Below are 23,269 nucleotides of genomic sequence, written 5' to 3'. Positions count from 1 at the left end.
CCCCAACTGGAACGTCTTAGAAGAGATGTCGTTCATTGGAGGACGTTGCTGATCTCCATGATGGGGAAAGCAGTCTTATTTAAAATGATGTCACTACTGCGCATGTTATATGTTCTCCAAAACACCCCATATAAGGTATCTGACAGGTTTTTCAGGGAAGTGGATAGTGAACTGCGGAAACTATTGTGGGATGGGGGAGGCGCAAGAATAGCACTGGCCAAACTCCAGAAAGGTGTATATGAGGGTGGTCTTGCTGTACCAGACCTCAAAAAATACTACTGGGCATCGCAATTGATAACAATTAACGATTGGATTTTTGAAGATAGGAACGACCCGGCATTCTAGGTAGATCACTTTGTGATGGTGCCAAGAGGATACCCAGGTGCACTGTACTGGAGGTTGGCAGAGAAGCATATGCCCCCGCACACAAAGACCGTGCTGGATGCCTGGAAGAGGGCCAATAAATTCCTCGGGTGGGATAAAAGGCTGACAGAACGAACCCCGCTATGGGACAGCGATATGCTGGAGGAGGTAGGCAAATTACAGGGCTTCAATAAATGGAAACTGCTAGATATAACCCATCTGGGAGACGTTTTGAGGAGTCCGGCGATAATCTCGTTTGAAGACCTACAGAAGGAGTATCAGTTGTCGGATACAGAAAGATATAGGTATAAGCAATTGGGGCATGCACTCCGTAGGCATATTAGAGAGGGGGAACGGATCCACGGGTGCAACCCCCTGGAGGATCGACTCCACTAGAACCTATCCCAGAAAAGGCATATTCCTTCACATATAGGAGAATTATCAACAATTTGCCCGACGCCCTGAAGACTCTACGAGAGGCCTGGGGTCTGACATTGGCCTAGAAGACGATGATTGGGCAGAGGTCATACAGAGCCCAAGAGAGGTAGCTATCAGAACGAGATTCAGGCTAATACCGTTAAGAATTCTTCATAGGTCCTATTCCACGAGCATAGTTATGCACAAGCTAGGGCGCACCCACATGGATCATTGCATACAGGGCTGCGACCAAAGAGGTACCTTTTTTCACATCATCTGGGAGTGTGCAGATATACAACAATACTGGTGAAAGGTAATACAAGTTATGTCAAAGGTCCTTGGGCAGGAAATTTCCATAGATGTCAGGTGGCATATACTATGTGTAACAGAACAGACATGACCGAAATATCAGAAAATTTGGCTGCTAGTGGCAGCAATGGTGGCCATGAGGAACGTCGCCAGGGCATGGGGAACCGCCCTCGCCCCCGAAGGCGGATCAATGGAAGGCCAGTCTTGATTGGTGTAGCGCAGCAGAAAGGATAGTATATGAGAGCAGGGGCTGCACGCGAAAATGGGAGAAAATATATTTTTTATTTTTTTATTGGCATTTGTGAAAAAACAAACAACAACAAAATCAAATAGCAGTACATTGTCGTTATCATCTGCACATCATATACATGTTCAAGCCCACATTCGGTACCTATTGTTAGATAGACATTGTTGCAACCATGGCGACTAGTGTCTAATCGATTCAATAGACAATGCTATCACCCAACAGTGCGCTGCAGCAAAGGTGTTGCCATTACCTAGTGTCCATATTAGGGGTCTTCAGTGTCTATTGTTCTTAGCCAATTAACAAATGGGTCCCAACTGTCCCGAGGCCGGGCTCATGTAGGCATCAGTTCCCAGAAGTTTTCCAGTTGAGTCTTGCATTGGGTGATGCTCAAGAGCCATCCCTTTGTTGTCGGCTAGGGGACCGCCCTCCATTGAAGCGCCGCCTGGCGCTTGCCCATTAGTAGAAGCAGGGCCGTAAGTTTCCGCAGCTTCGGTGGGACATCGGTGATAGCAGCCAGCAGCGCCACTAGCGGCGTGTGGGGCAGCTCCAGTCCAATTATGTTGCGTATATGGTGTAGTATGTGCAGCCAGAAGTTGGCTATGGGACGGCACTGCCACGCTATGTGTAGGAATGTTGCTTGGGTGGCTCCACAGCACCAGCAGCAGTCGTCGGGGCGCAGTCCCATGCGGTGCAGCTGCACCGGGGTTCTGTATAAACGTGAATGTACTTGAAGTGGACAAATCTAAGACGATAGTTAGGGGACAGCACTTCCAGCTGACCGCAAATGAGCTTGCATTGGTCATCTGTGACTCCCACCCACGCCGTGCGGGCCCCCGGGGTGATAATTGGCGACTCAGGCTGCGTGGCGTTGTAGATGCGAGTGATTAACTTGCGGCCGTGAGCTACCGTGAGAATGTTCTCAAGTGCTGGTAGTGTGGGGGATGGTTTGGAAATGTGTCAAACTTGCTTCTACATGAGGCGCGCAGTTGGTAGTAGAGCAACATGTCAGCCGCCACAGGGTCTTCAGGGTCACACATCTGCTGCAGCGTTAGGAATGTGTCGCCGGGAAAAAGGTCCCCACCCACCCGCAGCCCATGCACCTTCGCCCGCTCCTGTGCTCTGCGGTCCCTGAGTGGGGGTATCTGTGGGTTGTTGGCGAGTGGCATAGAGGGAGCGTAAAGTATTTCCAGTTTTGCACGTTTGCGCAGGTCCGCCCATGCCCATCTCATCGTTTTTACAGTGTCCACTTCATTGTGTGGTCGCTTATATGGCTGGTATACGGCAGTGGCAAGTGGGAGCGGCGCTGCTCTGTCTAGTTCGATGGAAACGTGTCTGAAAGGGTGTGGAGTGTACCCAATGATGTAGAAATTGTGCCTGTGCGCTGTAGGCTTAGAGGGCGAAGACGGGGGCTGCCAACCCGCCCTGAGCCTGCGGCAGGGTAAGAACCTCCCAGGATATTCGAGGTTGTTTCCATGCCCACACCAGCTAAATCATGAGGGATCTCAAGGTTTTAAAAAAGTGTGAGATGAGAGGTATGGGGGCATTTACAAAGAGGTTCAGGAGCTTGGGCAGGATGATCATTTTAGCCACTGCTATCCATCCGATCAGTGATAAAGGGAGCATCTTCCAGCGGCGCACCCTCTCCTCTATCCAATTCACCGCCCTGTCGTAATTTTCCATCCAGAGCTCGTTTCATGTCACTGCTTATCCATATTCCCAAATAGTGCGTTGGCCCTGTCACCCAGTCTTTAGGGTAATCCGTTTCAAAGGGCTGGGTCCCAGGTGTCAGGGGGATGATTACAGATTTGTTCCAATCAAGCTGTTCCCCGGAGAGTTCCACATATCGCACCAGTTCTCTCTTCATGGGTGCCAGGTTCTCTTTGGGGTCTACCATGTAGAGAGTGATGTCGTCTGCGTAGAGTGACACGGTGAGGCCCCTGGTAGTGAACCCAATACTACGGTGTGTGTGGCGTTGTCTAATTCGGGCTGCCAGTGGTTCGGTGGCTATGGCAAAAAGTAGCGGCTGCCTGGTGCCTCTCGTGATGGCAATGGGTTCCGAAATCAAGCCATTCACCCTGATGCGGGTCGTGGGTTGGGTATACAGCAGTTGTATCTGTCGAATGAAAATGGGGCTAAGGCCTATTCGTTGGAGTAGTGGAAACAGGAATCCCCAATCCAGGGAGTTAAACGCCTTTATGGCGTCCAGGAGTGCTGCAATCGCCGGGACATGTGGGGCAAGGTAGTGTGTTAAAGCAAACAGCGTCCAGAGGTTATGAGAGGTGGCCCTCCCCGGTATGAAGCCGGACTGACCCGGGCGTACGATCAGGGGAAGCAGTGGCTGGAGTCGGACTGCCAAGAGTTTAGAAAAAAAAATGTGGTCAAGGTTTATCAGGGAGAGTGGGCGGTACAAGTCGCAATTCGAAGGGTCCTTGTCAGGTTTCAGGACCGTTATGATAATAGCCTTGCGCATTGAGCGGGCAAGCCACCGGCCTCCATGGCTTCCTGATAAACAGCCAAGAGTCGTGGTGCCAATATCGCAGCATATTCTTTATAAAATTTGGCCGTCAAGCCATCCGCTCCGGGGGCCTTGTCTGCGGGTATGCCACCTATCACCCGTTTGACGTCCTCTACCGTGAAGGGGGCCTCTAGGTACTCGTGGTGTACCCTGTTAAACCATATTAACTCGATGGAGTCAAAGTAGTCTTGCAGGATCGTGTCTGGGGGAGTGGAACTGGAAGTGTAGAGGTGTGCATAGAAATAAATAAAAAAATGGGAGACAATATGGCACCTAGGGGAAACATATAGGGATTTATGAAGTGGGGAGGGGGGGAGGACAGTACTCGGTAGCAGATGGGGAAGGGCTGTTAATGATTAATGGGGTCAAGGAGATGAGATAACTGTTGTACCAGTGGACTGCAGAGTTGGACATGTAGGTTTCTGTGTTTAGACCTTCTAACGCCCGCTGATATTATACTGTATCTGCATCTGAGCTTGTGCGCCGACTCAATATTTGTTTAGTGCACCTGAGCGTTGGGAAAGATCCGGGCAAACAATGTTACATTTTTTTGTTCTGAGAATCACCGTGTGGTCACGAAGAACGAATGTTTTAATTTTATGGGTTGATATGTTTTTATTTGCACTTGATCTACTGTATTTCGCTTCATTTTGTTATCTAATTTTCTATCTCACAGTATTTTAAGTTGTACCTGAATGTGCAGCATCGTTTTCCATATGATGTTTTAATTTGGACTGTGTACTTTCATGGATGCATTTTGCTCCTGGATAAAATATTTTCTGACTCTGATACTCCTGGTCAATACAGCCAAGGCACATCAGATTTCCTTTCGTAATAAATTAGGTTTACCCGTTCTTATAAGTGTAATACAGAGTATAAGTCTGTCCAACAGGGTCTTTCAGGGTGTTCTGCGTTCCCTTAGAAGTGTGGTGAAGGCGAGTGCCCGCAGATGAGCACACAATAGGTAAAATAGGAATCGGCCAGGTTAATACCGTGGCCAGAGCTCACGCTGTGATTCAGGTTGTATTTATGTACTTCGAATTCTTCTTTCCTAAATATAAACCAGGACTTCAAGTACCAAAATGCACTGTTGAACTATTCGTACGTGACACGAGGCAGCTTGCATTCTTTGTATCAGGCATTATGTGTGATTATGCACCTACATGTGTTTTCTAGATAAAAAAGTACATCTTAGAATATTGTTCACTGAATCAGGTGCAAGGGTGCCAGTCGAGCTGTGGACGAGGTGCACTCGTTCCCTAGTGCAAACCGACAAGACTCATATAATTGTTGATCAGTGCATGTCGCAGTTTTTCCTTTAAGTGCCTGTTGGCTGTTTTCAGTTTTGACAGATGAGCAAAAATCCCGCATCCAAGCGATGAAGCCGATGACGAAAGAGGAATATGACGCAAAGCAGAGTGTGATAAGGAGGGTGGTGGACCCCGAAACTGGACGCACAAGGTACGGTGTCATTAGACAGCAGACTACACTATCATGTTTCGGTTCACTACCTGTCACTATTGTTTAAGAGGATGTGTTAAGGTGTCCTGGATAATCACACAGTATGGTCCCAAAGCAGGCACCCTGAATACTGCCATGCCTGTAAATAACCCTGGGCGTAGTACTACGCTACACTCACGGAGCGTGCGTAGTTTGCGCTACTACGCGAATTGCATGTAGCACAGTGCAAAAACGCGTAGCGGGCATTTTTTGCTTGCTCGTGGTTCTCAACGTCAAGTTGGCGACCGCGAGCGAGCAAAATCAACATACCGGCGAGACTTTTTCCTCGTTCGCGATCAGCAACATCAAGTTGACAATCGAGAGCATGGAAAATAAACCTCCCGATGAGTTTCTCAACGCGGAGGTCAGGTTTCTCATTGCGAGTGGTTGCGTATGCTCGCAACCGCTTGCAATGAGAAACTACCAGTCCGCGTTGAGAAAGCTGCCGCTCGAGTACAAATCTACTCAAGCGGCAGAAAACGATCACTTGCACTGTGCAAGATGCCGTTTGCAATGATTGCACAGCGCGGACAAGCATCCGGCACTGTGCAATCAGTGCGAACAGCATTTCACGACGCAGTTCGCGTAGTGTGCGTAGTGCGAAGTGCACTTCGTGTAGCTACGCGTAGTGCTACTACGCAAACTACGCCCAGGGTTACCTGTAAACACCTGGATTGGGTTGATTGACAGATAAAAGGGTATTTTTTTTAGGGCCAGATATAAGTATTTTAATTATCTGCCCCCAGGATCTGAAGCCACGCCCCTCTACATCTCAAAGTGTCTAATTTTGGCAGGTGGTGGTCACCAACACTTCTTTTTGTAGACCTGCAATTATTTTTCATCTTCAGACGTTGACCCAGATTTTAAAAAAAGGAAGAGAAAAAAGGGAACACAGTGACAATAGCAAAAAACACAAGTTGCTAAGGGACCTGCAAAGGTGAGATAGACTGTAATGTAGGGTGGTGGAAGAACAGTGCTAATTTGAGTTGGTGGTTTCCGGTGCTCAGCACAGGCAATTAATTCTCTACACCGGCACTAATGACAGTCTACCACCTGATGGCGCTGTCTGTCGGATTTTGAGATGAGCACAGCGGCAGTGTTTAATAATTCAATATACATTAAAATGACAATTCAGTCTATTCCGTGCCACGTTTATAGCTTTGGGTGGCCTGGAATAGTCTGAATTGTCACACTTGTCGGAGTGTGTGGTTAGAAGTTGTGCTGGTGCTGTCACTGGCATTGCTGGCTAGGGGCGGCAATGGGGTGGGTAAGGCTGCAGAGGCCTCCTTGGGAGAGCCCTGGCACTTAATTGTTTACAAACTAAACACTGTGGAAGAGAGAGAAAGGGGTACGGGCGCAACCAAAAGTAGGCAGCCTTGGTATTGGGAATCCTGGAATTGGGGAATGGGCGGCTATGGCCAACTTTGCACCCCTGGGCTCACTTTTGTGACAAATCTAACGCTGGAGTTGCAGCGCTACTCCTAAAGTTTGTGAAACCACTGAGGCCTCTTTCTCTCTCTTCCTCGCATCTCAGGTTTAGGCCCGACAGTGAACAAACTCTGCCTTGAGTTGATGCCGATCCCCTGGTCCACCTTTACAGGACCAAGATCTGCCTGGGCCCTCTACTGTGCAGGGTCAGGGACGGCCTCTTGCATGGGCAAGGTGGGCCCGGGGCGCCAATGTTCTGAGGGGGGCACGGAGCTGTGCATTAAGGTTATGCAAACATCAACGCCCTTCTCACCTTGCTCCAGCCCTGTTCTTGTCCCTGCCGCTGGTTTCTGTCTTATTTGCCAGTTTAAAGTGGTTTTAGTCCTTATGCCTTCATTATCATACGGCGGGTGATGTTTTTAACACCCCTTTAGCCCCCTTCCTTAACCCTCTGACCCTTGCTGGCACACACCAACAAACCCATCATCTGTTGAGGCAGCAAAGCTATGGGTGATTTAGGTGAGCTGGGGGCGGTCCGGGATGTTTCTGTTCAGGGGCCAGTCAATGCTCAGCCAGGGGCTGACCAGTGACCCCAAAAGGCCGGCTCTGTGTTCCGTGCTCCGGTGCTCTCTATGTCATTTAATATCTTAGAAGTGCCAGTGCACGCACAACTGACAATCCGCTGGTACTGAGGAGAAGGGTGGAGGTGTGAAGTTGGGTGAAGGCTGAGGAATCCCGTTGTGTGAGGGTACCCTTGGGCAGGGTGGAGAATGCATGATTGATGCACTGTACATTCTGCCACGCAGGATTGGGCGATAGGGGCAGCTTTCTTAAATGTTTCCTTTTTTTTTTTTTTTTTGAATTTTTGAAAATCAGCATTGATGATAACAAAATTACATACGAAGAATAATTATCATTATATTACATAGGCGATACATAAAACTGAAAAAAAAAAAAAGAAGACAATCAAACATAATTACATACAAAAAGCAATTGTGGTTACACTGCATAAACAATACAAAAAAAAAAAAAAAAAAAAAAGAAAAAGTAATCATACCCAGTTCATTATTGGGGCCCATAATGCAAGTCCAAATTTCTTCTTTTCCCTGCCTTTAAGTTTATACAGAGCAGTTTCTAAGTTATACAGAGATAGTAATTTAGTCTTCCACGTAGAAAAGGACGGTGAATCTGGGCTTAACCATTGAGAGGTAATACATAAACGAAGAATAGCCATACATAAAAACAGAAATCCCTTCTCAGGGGTTGACCGGTTTCTGATGTTTGCTCCAAACTCAAAACCAAACAGCACTAGTTGAGGTGACATGTCAACAGAGATGCCTAGACCTAAGTTCAAAAAACATTGTATCTCCTTGAGCCAAGGGGAAAGTACAGGGCAGTCATAAAGCATATGTACCAGATCAGCTGCCCTCAGGGTACATCTAGGACAGAAAACCCCTCGGTTTGTTCCCCATTTGGCTATCTTCACTGGAGAGTAGTAAAAATCAAAAATAGCCATATAATATTGACTTTTATAGCTACCTGAAAAGATAACAGCATCGGCTAGTTTAACTACTGCTTGTAAGTCAACACCTACTATCCCTAACCTCCTCTCCCAACGATGCTAAATAAAAAACAAGGTCGTCCTGCTGAAATGCAGTTATTATTTTAGAGAGTTGAGAAATGTTGCATCTCCCTTTTATACATTCCAGTATCTGATTCTTTTCCAAACTGATCTGCCCTCTTAAATCAAGCTTGTCTAAAAAACTTCGGATTTGAAGATATTTGAAAAAGTCTGTGCGTTGCAGCCCGAATCTCTCTTGAAGTTCTAAAAATGACATCAGTTGTTTCTCTAAAAAGAGGTCCCCAATGGTTCTAACCCCCTGGGAGTTCCATCTCCGCATAGTAGAATCACAAAAAATTGAGGGGAGTTTCCCTGGTATTCCCACAGGCATATATCGATTATATTCCTTTGACATAAAATATTTACAGAATCTAGACCAAACTACAGCCGCAGCAACCAAAGTCTTAAAACGGGTTCTTTTGTAGTAGCTGAGCTCAAAAAATTTAGAGAACATATAGTTGGCTTCCGGGCCCACAATAAGCTCATATATAGATGGAAAGATAGCTGGGTCCATATAAGCCTGAGCACCAAAAAACAAAATTCCCATATGTTGAAGCATGGCCGCCCAATAATAATACTGGAATTGAGGGATATTCAGTCCACCCCTCGCCCTTGGTAAACTTAGTTTTTTAAAGGCTCTCCTTGTTCTCTTGTACCCCCAAATAAAGCGGGAACACATTCTTTCAATCTTCGTAAAAATTTAATTAGGAACAAGAAGTGGGATCGTACGGAATAAATAAAGAAATTTCGGAAAAACCACCATCTTGATAACATTACATCTGCCATATAAAGATAGATGCAGATAATCTAGATTCTCTAACATTTTATTTGATGTGGTTAAGATTGGATCAAAGTTTAGATTAACAATAGACTGTACATTCACAGCAATTTTAACCCCCAGGTAAATAGCCTCTGTAACTGTGTTAACACCTGGTAGGACATCAGAACCAGTGAAGAGAACTTGTGTTTTGTGTAAATTCAATTTATAGCCAGACACGGCACCGAATTCTGACGTCAGAATTTTAATACGTCTCATCGCGTTACCTACATCCAGTGTAACGACAGCCACGTCGTCTGCGTAGGCTAAAACTTTAATGGGTTCACTCGCAGGCTGAACTGGAGTGATCTCTAAATCATGTTCAATTTTAATCAGCAGGGGCTCAATGTAGAGAGCAAATAGAAGAGGGGAGCAGGGGCACCCCTGCCGAGTACCCCTATATATCTTAAACTCCCCTGAATAGTTCCCTAAGATACGGATTGTGGCAGCTGGACAGATGTACATAGCTTGTATAGCTTTAATAAAGGAAGACGGAAAGCCTTTCCAATAGAGAACTGCCCATAAAAATTCCCATGAGACCCTGTCGAATGCCTTCTCGGCATCCAACAGGGCCACCCCTATTGGAACTTCAGAAACCTGGGCCCAGGCCAGGAGAGATATTATTCGAAGCAAGATGGCGGCTGCTGAAGCAAGATGGCGGCTAAGCAGTTGGCTGTGTGAGCGGTCTGCTCTCCCTCCCGGACTCTCCTTCCTTGGAATGAGTGCCTGACATTCGACTCTACTCCGTGATGCTTTGGTGGTCATTGCAGCGTCTATACAAAGCTCCGTTTATATATCGCCTTTGCCCCCGCCTGGCTGAGAAGTCTACATCTTTTCTTTTTGAATCGAAGTCTCGACCGCTTGATACTATGCCTCCCAAAGGCCCGCACCGAGCTCCTAGCTCTAAATCATCTCTCCCGCCTGCGAAAACGCGTCCTGCTACTGGAGCTTCCTCTGCCCGGAAAACATCGGCAGCGTTGCAGGAGGAGGCTACGGCCCGTGTAGTGACCAGGGAAGAGCATGGTTCCCCCGCTGAGGATGTTAAGCTTAAGGTTCTCTCTCTCTTCCTCAAAGCTCGGGGCGACAAGGTACTTGTTAAGAACATAGAATTATCCGAGATAAATGCTGCCACCCCGCAGCCTTTGACCCCGCAACTCGCCATGGAAGATACGATACCGGGGGGAGAGCGTCACTGCCAGAACACGGTTTCTCGTGTTGGATTACCGGGAAACGGCATTATGGGAGCTGTAGTCCCTCCGCAAGCGCCGATAACATCGGTGACACCGAGAGCCGAGCAATGCAAAGGTGCTCCCAGAGACTCACCTCTGACTCTTGCAGGTACGAATATGCCCAATGGTTTGAAAAATGAAGTTCATGGACAATTGGGGGGTCATGTATCTGTATCTGTACTAGGTGCCCACTCTGAGGGTTACAGCATAGAGGCTCAGGATAAAGTGTCAGTTGGAGACGATTTTTTTTCTTTGTCTGATCGCTCCTCTACTGAAAGTCTGGTGAAAGAGTGGCTCGGTGAGGGCTGTTCAGGGGGAGAGGATGACGTGGAGTTGGCGGCCGAGTTAGGGCAAATATCAATGGATGGTGCTCAAGGGCAATTTTCTGTTATCGGAAGCCCACATGGGTCTGATGACTCCTCAAGTTGTGCATATCAAGACTCGCCAAATCCCCAAATTAATATCCAGCCTCCTATGGCACAACAAACAACCAGCACTTTGGATTCCTTTGAACGGGAGCATCAAGAAATCACGCTCAATACTATCTATGATGTCATCATGGCGCAAAGGGCAGAGGCGCAAGCAGAAAGCCTCCGCACACAGAGTGCGTTAAAAAAGCTGCAGAACTCTTTACGCAGGGTTGCCAAATCATGTGCCGACTCTGCTATAAGAATTGGGGAAGCCGAAACTCGGATTTCTACGTTGGAGGATGAAGTGGTGTCTCAGAGAAGAGAAATCACGGCATTGAACGCTCATAAAGATGATTATCTATGGAAAATGACTGATATGGAAAATAGGCTAAGGCGCAACAACCTCAGAATTCTTGGGGTACCGGAGGGAAAGGAAGGGGCAGACCCCCGGAAATTTGTTGTGGAACTCCTTTCGGAGGCTTTTCCCGAAGTTACCAGCTGGGACTGGAAAGTAGAGGTGCAGAGGGCTCACCGATTCCCATTCTTTAAGAGGAAACCGATGGCTCAAGAAAGCCCTTTCCCCAGAGCAATCCTAATCTCTTTAAATCATTTTCTTGCTCGAGAAGCTCTTTTTGATTTGGCTCGCCCTAATAAAAAAGCCCATGCCATGGGCTGTGAATTCTTTGTGAGGCCGGACTTTTGCCAATCAACGGTGGATCTTAGGTGGAGATTCCGACAGCTGATCCCGAAATTCCAGGAAAAAGGAGCACAGGCTTTCTTACAAAATTCGGCAAAGCTTAAAGTTATTGTTAAGGGACAGTCATCAGTGTTTACCGAAGAATCTACTGCCAAAGAATTTATGTATAAGCTATAGATGATCAGGTTTTTTTTTTTTGGATCTTGAACTTTTGGGATCCATGCATTCTACGGGACTAATTGGGTTCTATTCTTTTTTTGCCTTTTTAACTTTTTCTTCTCTCTGAAAATTGAATTTGGCTGTCTATAATATACAAGGTTTTTTTTTTTTATATTGACTAATCCTTGACCAGCCAGGATAGGTTAGGCACGGATTGGTTATATTCGTGATATGGTATAGAGTTCGTGGGGGGGGATGGGGTGGCAGATCGACTCACCATCTATTGGGACTAGTGTCCCTATGCTTCATGGGAAGGGTAAGGGGGGGTTGGGAGGGGGGCCCTGGCATGGGGTGCGGGTGGGGGTTGGGGGGCTGTTGGTGGGTGGTGACGGGGGGTGTAAAGAAAAATCAGCATTGTTGTTTTTGTTATCGTTACACTGTTTGAGACAAGATTTCAGTTTCAAAATGATGTTTATTTGGGATGTGGCTGGGTCCATGTTTGTGGTAGGAACGATTAACTCGGAGTCAAACTCTCAAGACATTTAATGAAAAAACGACTGTTATGTACCCTAAATATATGCGGTCTGAACGATCTCAAAAAGAGGCTGGCTTTTGCACAGTTAGCCAGAGGTTTTTCCTGGGACATTGTTTGTCTTCAGGAGACGCATATCGCTTGGGCCAACAGGGCATGGCTTAAAAGAATGGGGATGGAGCTGATTGCTTGTTCAAAGCAGTCCACAAATACGAGAGGTGTAGCGATTTTTTGCAAATCGGGGTTTTTTTCCTGTAAGAAATATAAAAAGGATAAAAATGGTAGGTGGGTGATTGTTGAGGCACTATTTGGTAATGCGGAGGTTATAACTATATGTACTATTTATGGATCCAATGTGGACGAACCTGAACTGTATGATTCTCTTAATTTGGAATTAGCTCTGTGGCCCCATCCTATTATACTCTGTGGGGATTTTAATATACACATAGATGAGTCAGCTAATATAAATCTAGGTGCAATATATATGGGATGGAAACCAAGAGTCTTTAGATCTTTATGCAATCTAGCAAGGAAACAGGGCCTGTATGATGCTTGGAATCGACTTAAAAAACCCCAACAGGGCAGCACTTTTTACTCTGCTCCCCACAATAAATTGTTTCGCCTTGATTATATATTGGCTTCATCTTCCATCCTGGCGAATGCCACTATCACGATATTGCCGAGATTAATTTCAGATCACAACCCCCTTGTGCTAAAATTTGAGATCTCTGCTGCATCACGTGCAAGACCTAATTGGACTTTTGATAGGAAGTTATTAGTAGATGAGGAATACCGGGATCATATTAAACTTTGGCTTCCAAGCTTTTTTTCAGCTAATAATGGCTCAGCCCCAGACACAGTTGTCTGGGACACTTTCAAGGCCGGTGTAAGGGGGGAAACCCTAAGATATGTATTACGGAAACGCAACATTATGAGACAAAAACTCGAACAAGGTATGTTAGAACTAAGCTCATTGGAGCGAGAGCTAGCTCAGAAGATTAAAGATCGGTTGGATGTCTCTGTAGTACAGAATAATATGGCTAAACAGAGATCTCTAATCTGTCAACAATATGCTGATGAAACAGCTGCTAAATATCAGACTTTCCGAAGGGAATGTTTTGAATATGGGGAACAGGTGGGGAAGGTGTTGGCCAATAGAATAAGGCAAAAACAGTCACAAAGTAAAATCGACAAAATAAACGATATAGATGGGTCTCTACAAAAATCGGAGCCTGGGATCCGGGAGGTATTCAAACACTTTTATCAAAAGCTTTACGAGAGCGAAAAAACATCTGATCCATGGGGTTATTTAGGGGAAATCCCCACTGTAGGTTTGGGTCTGGTCCAGAAGGATATTTTGTCTACTCTTATAACTTGGGAGGAAATTATCCAGGCAATGATATCTTTACCTAGGGGAAAAGCAATGGGGCCAGATATGATTCCCCTGGATTTTACGTCTCCTTCCAGGCTGAATTGCGGGACCCGCTATTATCTCTGTTCCAGCAAGCATTCAGCGGCACAGTACCGGACTCATGGTCCAAGACAACTATAATAGTCTTTAAAAAGAAAGGGAAAGATGAGTGTGAGCCAGCTTCATACCGCCCAATTACACTAATTAATTCAGACAGCAAGATCTTCTCTAAATTACTCGCTAGAAGATTAGGAAAGATTATAGCACCACTAGTCTCATTGCGTCAGCACGGGTTCGTAGCAGGTAGAAGCTTTCTTAAATGTTTCCATGTTGTTTTCTGTATCTGTTTATATGGGCGCTAGAGAGGGTGGAAGAGCGGCAGAAAAGTAGTGCGACACAGTGGCGGTTAGAAGCACACCTAGGGTGTGAGGGGGCGGTGGTCCCTGGGTCTGGTGGCTTAGCGGACTAATGCGTTCACCATAGCGGCCTGTGTTTGACCTCATGGTCACAGCTTCAAATCCCGGCGGGTCTACTCAGCCTTTCATCCTTATGGAGGTCGATAAAATGAGGCCCATTGAGTTGGGTGATAATAAACATCTGTTATTCAGCGCCAAGATATCCTTTTCGGTGAACGTGCGCTTTACAAATACACGTTATGTTTTGGTGGTGTGGGTGAGGAAGTCGAGCAGAAGTCTCGACGACTAACATACACAGGGCTTTAAGTGGGCCGGGTCTCACCGGTGCTGAGCACCGGCAGTTTTTTAAAGGGTGCCTCGAAACGGGTCTTTATCGGGCTCTGTTTTGTGCTCTGGCACAGACGGTCCGTGTTTTTTCCAGACTGCAGTGACAGTGGCACATCGATGTGAGCTGTGAGCGTGCTCACTTCTCACTAGTGGAGAAGTTACGGCATGACGTCAAGCTGGGTGAGCGTTGTAGGGAAAGGGAAATCCTTTGAAGAGTCATTTTCTCTCTGGATTTCCCTTCTCTTTTTGAAACTCATGAGCAGCAACATTGTCGTGTTGTCACCAGGACTCTAAGTGGAAGCGTTTTCAATATTATTTACAAGCCACAGTTGCTGCTTATTTATCTTATGCAACTAACAACCACTGACAAAGCCAATAGCCATGACTTGTTGTAGGTATGATGTTACTTATATAATATCACTGGACGCAATGACAGAATCAGCAAAATACAAGTCGGGCGGCACATTATGCTAAGCACAGATTTTTATTTTACGTGTTTTAAGCCACGCCCTTAATTACATTGGCCATGCCTCTTGGAGGGACCCCCCAGATTTTTCATCCAACTTAAAGCCCTGAACATACATTAATGTAGGGTAGGAGAGCGCGTGGGCGGGTGGAAGTTAGGGGTGCAGGTAGAAAGAACGGGGCACGTGCCGCACTCTAACTGCTTGATACATTTCCTGCAGACAAGAGAGAGTTGGGGGACATGGGCTGCTCACTTCAGTAGTTTGAATAACCTGCCTGATCGTTTCTTTGCCTAAGAGAAGCCGCGTCGCCAGGGCTTGCTGTCCCAAAGAACAAACGTGACCCAGTTTCACTCTCGGCATCTCGGCTGTAGAAAACGTCCATCTGAGGGAAACGAAGTGTGACAGGCGGCGCTGAAAATAGAAGCCGTTCCTACAAGGTCAGCCTCCCCAAGGCAGGTAATGGAGACATCATTAAACTGCGCCTGTCTTCGGCTTCCTTCCTTCCGGGCCTCGAAGACTCGAGTTCCCACGCAGTGTCGGTCTCTTCAGGCGATGCCGCTCCCCCCCAACCCCCCTAAAAAGGTCCTGCAAGTCTGGAACTGCACGATTCCGATATCCTGCATCGGCGACAGTATTTAATTTGTAGAAAAATAAATGACAGGTTATTTTACAGGAAGCCACTGAAGATTTTACCACCCACCCTGCCAGAACGGACAAATGCCATCACATGCCTGCACATTTGAACCATATCCGGTCACATAAGGTTGTCCTGCGTGCACTTGTATTGAAATGATAAACGGTACGCTTATGTTTCAAAATAACCTGACAGCGCCACCATGTGGTAGACTGTCGTAAACGAGTGCCAGTGTTGAGAATTAGGCTCTGGTGCCGAACACCGGAAAACACCGGCACAAATTAAGCATTTCGCCCTGAATGTGTAATTTCTGACCTTTATATTGTTGATTCCACGATTGCATCTCAACCAGCATGATGGAAATAGCTTCATCACTTCTCTCAAGAGCAGTTCACTTTTTACCATTTTAATTTTTTAGCAACGTTATAGGTCTTTAGTACAGAGGGTGCATTTGCCATAGGTTTCATCTTAAGTAGGACACAGGTTGTGCCCAGAGACCGGTAGCTCATGGAGCTTTTTGTACTGCTGAATATAAGCATTCACAACCCCCATTGGGCGCAGAAAGTGGGTAGTGGGTGTTATCATTGTCCCTCTCCTCTGTGGTGAGGTCAGTCCCACCAGATGTGCTTTTTCTTATAAGGTTGGCTTTAGGGAAGTACAGCATCTCTTTAAATGAATGTTTTTAGGGGGGGAGGGGTGGGGAGATTTACCCAGCTCTATTCACTCTGCTGTTTCCAAGAGTCAAAAGCTGTTCCATAGCACCTGCCCGCAATACCTTGGTCCACCGGCGAGGTCTAGGGAGGGGTCTGTGACTTCCACATGTGGGCTACAGGTGAGCGGGCAGCTATCAGTAAGTGTTTAACAGTTTACCTATTAGTATAGAGAGCTGGTAAATGCTATCGTCTCCTGAATCCTCTAAATGGATGACCACGTTTTCCTTTGGGAGCTTGCTCAAGTGATCGACTCGGTCTGGGGCAGCCCTTCCGTCCAGTAGTTCCACATATGAATGCATTACTACCACATGTGTATATACGATCCCTCGTCCCTGCAATGGCTCAAATCAATCAAATACTCTTGCGTGAAAATTGTTTCTAGCGGCGAATTGTCTCTAACAGCTCTCTCTCTCTAATAATTGGCTTACCACGCCAGGGCATTGGCTGAGTGTGGTGATGTCCTTCTGTTCTGCAAAGACTGAGCGTTTCAATGCACACCTAGCTGCTAAAAAATCTTCCTCAGAGGATAATTCTTCTGTTCAGGGTGGATCACTGGATCGCTAATTCTTAAATCCTGGCTCTATGATTCCAGGGGAATGTGGGTAGAAGGCAATTGTGAATTATTGGTGTCATGGGAGAAGAGTAAGTCATGGCCCCCCTCTTCCTAACCCTCATAACCCAGTCCACCCTCAAACGGGTGTTTATATAATGAGTACCCACAGAGACCCCGACTACAGCCACCTGCCTACGCAACACTCAATATCCTATTTTGTATCAGTTGTATTGCGGCTTTGGAAAATCTGAGGAGTGGAGTTTGTACCACATGTTGGAGGCACAGAAGGAAGTTCATCTGTATGCTAGCTATTTTGATAAGCCACAAATTCTCAAGCCTACCCCATGTATATAGATTTTCATATAGGATAGCTAGTGGAAGTATGGTGTTGCATCGGGATACATTTTTTTATCGTTGAGTTAAGATTGAGCCCTCAATATTTCATAGGGCTCGCAGGCAAACCATTTTCACTAATAGTATTTTACTACTGTCAGTGGGGTCCACTACCCCCAAGCCTTGTCACTTTAAATAGTTTACCGTGAAGCCTCACGCTGCCACAAAGGCGGTTTGGAGATGATAATTTGTATACATGGCTCCATCGCAAGGGCGGAAAAAAGAAGGCACCCGTGCCTCATTCTTCTGGTTAGACGGATCTGTTTAGAAAGTTTTCCATCCACTTTTATTGTGCCCAAAGACGATTTGAAATTTTCTTCAATATAGGACATCATGTTTGGGGCAAACCCAGTTTTGTCTAAGACTTTAGAGAGATATGTCCTACAACTCGTATCGTACACCTTTCATGCATCTTGCGAGGAAAGATAATTCAAATGTTTTTACACTCTGCAAGTTCGATAAGCTCCGCAGCCAAACATGTAGTATCTCTCGTTTGGCGATTTGTTACAAAGACTGATTGGTAGGGAGAGATAAGGGAAGACCAGATTGTGTGGAGTTGAGCAACTAGTATAGAAGTGAATATGTTATCATCAAAAGTTAGCAGGACTATCACTCAGTATGAACTACATTTGGTGGGAGCGTTATCAGATTTTAATATCAAGTGATTATGGATTCTACCAATGAATTAGTAATGGAGTTAGAATATAAAAAATAGTTCTAAAGTGGATAATGGTTGTACTAAGATTTCTTTGTTGGCTTTATAAAATAATGCTGAGAATACGCCTGGCCTCAGGTCTTGTTACTTGAAATGTAGTTAATGTAATGTAAGTGATATTTGTAAAGCTCAGCGGTTACCAAAATGGTATTGTGACACTGAAGGATTGAAAGCGGGTTTCTGAGCAGGAGGAATAGCGAAAGGCCGGTCAGCGTTAGGTAGAGTAGCGCAAGGTTTTTAAGGCCTTACGAAAAGGAAAAAGCAGGTCAATTGGTTGTAGAAGCAGAGAGTACCAGATCTTTGCCTTCATCACCAAAAAGTCTCGACCTACCACCCGGGAGCGGCTCAACCTGGGGACAGTGAGGAGCCATACACTTTGTGATAGGTAACCAGTATAACTTTGTTAAGACAGAAGAAAAAGATAAGTACTGGAAGTTGCGAAGCCAGTCACGTCACAGAATTTTGAATCACTTGGAGCCAGAGGAGAAGGAAGTCAGGAGCGCTGAGGAAGAGCGAATTGCAGTAAGCAACTTAGTATACAAGACGCTGAGATACCGAGTAAGGAGTACTCTCCACTGCTCTGGATTGACGATCTTATGACCATCTGCACACTCTGGATGGAAGATTTTAGAATGTAAATGGTTGCACAGGAATTATTCTTTAACAGTACATATATCTGGAAACAAAGAGATATCTAGTAAGCCCTGATGAAGTCAGAGATGCGGACGTATCGCATCTGACGAAACACGTGTTTGCTCTTGTTGCTACCTGGAGAAGATTGCAATTTATGGAAGTATAATGACCAGTTTGAGAAGTTTCCAAGAATAAAACTACGGAGATGAAAGAAAATTGATTGGACTCTAATTGTATAGTACACTTCGTGTAGTGCTCAGGATAATTTGTATTTGCAACTTAGTATAGTGGCCTGGACGATGGTGTGCTAGGTCCCAAAAGTCCAAGCAGTCTGCACAGATGCCTTTAAATTCTTTGTTTTGTCACATTTGCTGAGCTTCAAAGACAGAAATCAAATGTCAGGCTGCCTTCTGACAAATTACTGCTTATTTTTCAACATGGGGATTGGAGTTTACAAACTCCTCTCACTTTGCAGTCAGAGAAAGAAAACTAAAGTTAATTATGTGACAATCTTGCTAGGGTAAAGGGAGTGTGAAAGGTATGGCAATAGGATGTAATTTATTTTGCAACACACAACAAAATGTAAATACCTGTAAATGAACTGTACACGTTTGGCAACTAGGAAAACAAAAATGAAGCACATTGTCTCTGTAATTCTAAAGTGTGATGGAAACAAAGATCTTTTTAATAGGATCAAAACAAATTAAGACACTTTACTTGGTAATGCACAAATTATACATTTTAATTAACCGCGATTTTCATGTATTATCATTTGGGTGTAATACAGTTTCATCAGAAAAACTGTTAGTCTGTGCAAATTTAGTGGCCATTTCAACGGAAAATGTGCCATCTGAAAATTACACTGCACTACCACACGATGCTTTAGTTACATAAAAAAAAACTTGCCCTCCTTATGTTCATTAAAGCTAGATGGGTCATGAAAGTTTGTTCTAAAAATTGAGTTGTGGTTCTTAAAAGGTTTGGGAAGCACTTGTACAGAAAAGTATCAGAAAGGAAAAAAAGTAACATTTACAACTTTAAACAAGAGAGAAGAGCAGGGAAAGCCATTGGGAAACGCCATTAAGGAAAAGGTGAAATGAAACAAGGAAGCAGAACAGTGGAAATCTGTTTAACAAAGACAACTGCCATAAAAAAATTGAAAAGGAGGGTAAAATAACCTCCCTCTATCACTTCCCAAAATACATTGATTATGGTTTCGATCTTTTGGATTGTAGGTGTTTGAGTTGAAATGAAATTATATACATTTGCCAGCGACATGAATGTACTCATGTGAAGAAACATGGGAATGGCAGCTTTCAGTTCAGTATGGTGGGAGAAATCAGTTTTTTCCCTAAAATGTTCAGTTACCAATAAAGTGGTCTATTAGAACGATCAGTGAATTCATGCTTTGCTTTCTCACTTAAAACTTTCTCTTTCAAACACACCATCTCCCTGGATACCATTTTATTTACATCTCTGCTCTCTAGAGAAGGATTCATGTGTGTCTCAGCAATAACAGCTATCTATGTACTTGCGTCTGTCCATCAATCATTGAGGGTGCAGTAGTGTATCACATTAGCCGGTGTTCCTCGGTGTCTCACCAAACCCCCAGTCTAAGATGGCACACATGCTGCTGCACCTATTATTCAGGGGGCCCCTATACAAATAAAGACATGCCTCTGCAGTCCTTATGAAAATGGGACTTGTCATCCTGAAGACCTTTTTCATTGCATGGAAAGTAGAGGCAGGGCTAGCATTACCATGGTAACAGGCTCCTATTACAGTCTCCGTAAGATGATACGTGACTGATACATTTATCGAAAGAGGAGGTCCAAGAAGCCGCTCATACAAATACCACACCACTGTGAAAAAAAGAAAATCAGTGTATCCCTCAAATTTGAGAAATAGAAAATCAGTGTATCCCTCAAATATGCACTTGGTAAAACAATAGCTGTACACTTCTTTCATTTGAAAAAGGGTCATGATTCTTCATGTTTTTTCTGAAATTTAGCACCCAAAGGTTGACCGTGTTTTCTGGTCTGTCATTTCTTGTTTCTGCTGTAGGCTTATCAAAGGTGATGGTGAGGTTCTAGAAGAAATTGTGAGTCAAGAAAGGCACAAAGAGATAAACAAGGTACTGTACAGCATTTATCTTCAAAGATCTCGCGTTTAAGTGTGGCGACTATTAAGTGTGTGCGCGTGAGCTTGTATACGGTTGTGTAGAAAACTGCGCCGCACCGCTTGGTATTCTAGGCTCTGACTTGCGTTTTTTTCCTCTTTGAAGCAAGCCACCAAGGGAGATGGACTAGCCTTTCAGATGAGGACCGGAATGCTCCAGTAGCCTTCTGAGAAGAACCCCATCCACCCACTGGCCACAAGTATCTCACATCAAGAATGTGTTGTGTTTGTACTGTATTCATCCAGTCCCCACAGACCGTTTCCTGTTGTAATACCTGGGAGCGCACTTCACAGTCAAGCCATTGTTCAAGCGATTGAGAACCTCCTCAGTCGAAAACATTTCCTGTGGCCATATGGGGGAAGCCACTTCTCACCATAGTGAGGCAAGAGCAAAATCAAAGGGAGGGAATAATCCACCCTAAAAAATAAACTTAGCAGTGCTAGTGAGCCGGAAACAGAGGTTGACAAACCAGAATGTACTCTTCTGGTCCACTCTTTTTATTTATTTATTTTTATTTTTTTAGTTCGGGTGGCTGTAAAAACCATGCCATGTCCTGAATCTAAAATCAAAGATGTCTTCATAGAGCCATCTATATAGCTGTTGAGCGTTGTACAGCACCATTACAAGTGCAATTAATGTCTAAAAAGATATACAGGCACTGAGGCGCAACCGCAGCAGTCTTTCTCCTATATCTATTCATTGTGTCGAACATCTAGGTATTGACAGCTGTACCACATGTTACTATTTCCTATAATGTGTATGCACCTTTCTATCACCACTTCACTGTGAGGCTCTGCTCGGTCAGTCAGGCCATGTATTAGGGAAGCAGAAGGCATGGGTCTACTGTGTTTGCTGCCTTCTCTGGTGTCCATTCCATCAGTTTGTCTGGGGAGGCAGGATGTATGGGTTAGTGGGTATGTCACTGGGCTTGTTTATAGGCCTGTCCAAGCTAAAGCATCAGAATGTTCTTCTTTTGTGTTCCCCACTTTGATTGAGTAGCTCAATAACAGTATGATAGCGCTGAGGGGCGGAGGACTGCAGTGTCAAAGGAGGCAAGATGACTGACAGAGGAATAGAGACATGATGAAAATGGGAGGGGAAAATGGATGACGCATCAAGAGAGAGGGTGTAAGAAAGAAAATAAAGAAAACGTAAGAGGGTGAAAAATAGATAAGTAAGGAAAGGAATAATGGCGAAAAAAGGAAAGGAGCAAGGAAGGAAGGAAAAATGAAAGGGCGAAAGCAGGACAAGAGGAAGAAAGGACTTGGAGAATGAAAGGAAGAAAGGAAAGTAACAAGAGGGAATAAAAAGGAGACGAAAGAAAGGGAAGGGGAGTAGAAAGAAAAGACAAACTAGAAAAGAAGATGGGAAAGAAATTAAGAAAATATTAGAGGATGGACCGATGGACAAAGGAAGATAGGGAGGAAGAGGGAAGGATGAAGAAATCGATTGGATGGATGCAAGAAAAGAAGAAGAAGGATAAATAAAAGGGAGAAAGAAAAAAGGGAAAGATAAAAAGGAGAAAAAAAAGAAAACAAAGGAGAAGATGTGGCGAGAACGAAAGAGGTAGCGAGAATTAGGAATGGACTATACGGGGAAATCGAAGTGACTGAGAAGAAACAAACAGGGAGAAATAAGAAAAAAGGAAGGAAGCCAAGACAACAGAAATGAAGAAAGGCAAGAAGTGAGCAGCAATGGAAAAGATGAACGAAGCAGGAGAGAAGAAGTTGAAAATAAAGGTAATGAAAAAGGCAAATTAAGTGACACAATATAGTAAGGCAGAGAAGATAGAAAGGACAAGAAACAGAGTGTGAAGAAAGAAGAAGAAGCGAAAAGAAAGACTGAGACTCCAGAAAGAAGAACTAAATCACTAGAAAAATGAATGGTAAGAGAATGAAGAGGATAAGATGTGCTATACTTGTCTCTCAACTAAGGTGGCTACCCAAGACATATGTCCAGCATCCCTGCTATTATCTAAGCCAACCCAGATATTGTGGCTGGTATCCATGGCTTCTAATGAGTATTGTAGCATAAAGCGTGGCCCTCTTACATTTAGAGAGTATCGCTAGCTTATCATGTACATCCCAGGTGCTTTCAGCGCATGCGGATGTAAGTCAGAATCTGTAGGTTTGGGCCGTAGCACATGTGGGCATTTGCCTAAATTGAAAGACTGGTCTGTTGTGGTCTGCATCTGTGGATTTTCTAAAAACGAGCTGGAAATTGGGTGACGGTGACAGAACATTGTTTAAAAAATATACACGCTTTTGTGTGGGAGGATTGAGTTTATTTACCTAAAACAAAAGGCTGGCATTCATGAATTGGTACAAAATGTTTGCAAAATTATTGTGTTTTGGAATAAATTTAAAGTGATATTTAAATGATAATTCATGCTGACTTGGGACATTTATATCTAAGTGGTATGTGGTCAGTGATACGGCATTGGAGCTTGAGAGGCTGTGTAGGGAAAGAAGGTACACAATGGATTTTCAAATACTGTGCAAAATCGGAACTGGCAATATTGTTACTGCCACTTCAGTATAAGGTCCACATAGTGCGCCATTCATGGCATTATCTGTTGGCTGAC

The 23,269-nt window shown here is 44.8% G+C and overlaps 1 protein-coding gene across 1 annotated transcript in view; it reads left to right on the top strand.

The window, feature by feature from the left end:
* The window catches only part of ARL6IP4 (ARF like GTPase 6 interacting protein 4), a 92,136-nt gene extending 69,073 nt beyond the window's left edge, over window positions 1-23,063 (top strand). The window contains exons 4-6 of the mRNA XM_085633238.1: window positions 5,195-5,312; window positions 20,571-20,640; window positions 20,791-23,063. Coding sequence (XP_085489364.1) covers window positions 5,195-5,312; window positions 20,571-20,640; window positions 20,791-20,847 — 245 coding nt within the window. The 3' untranslated portion in view covers window positions 20,848-23,063. The remainder of the gene's footprint in view (window positions 1-5,194; window positions 5,313-20,570; window positions 20,641-20,790) is intronic.
* The last annotated feature ends 206 nt before the right edge of the window (window positions 23,064-23,269 follow it).

This window comes from Triturus cristatus, chromosome 11, assembly GCF_964204655.1.
Source record: "Triturus cristatus chromosome 11, aTriCri1.1, whole genome shotgun sequence".
Classification (NCBI taxonomy): domain Eukaryota; kingdom Metazoa; phylum Chordata; class Amphibia; order Caudata; family Salamandridae; genus Triturus; species Triturus cristatus.
Note: the sequence above shows the minus strand (reverse complement) of the source record. Positions and strands in the feature narration are given on the sequence as shown.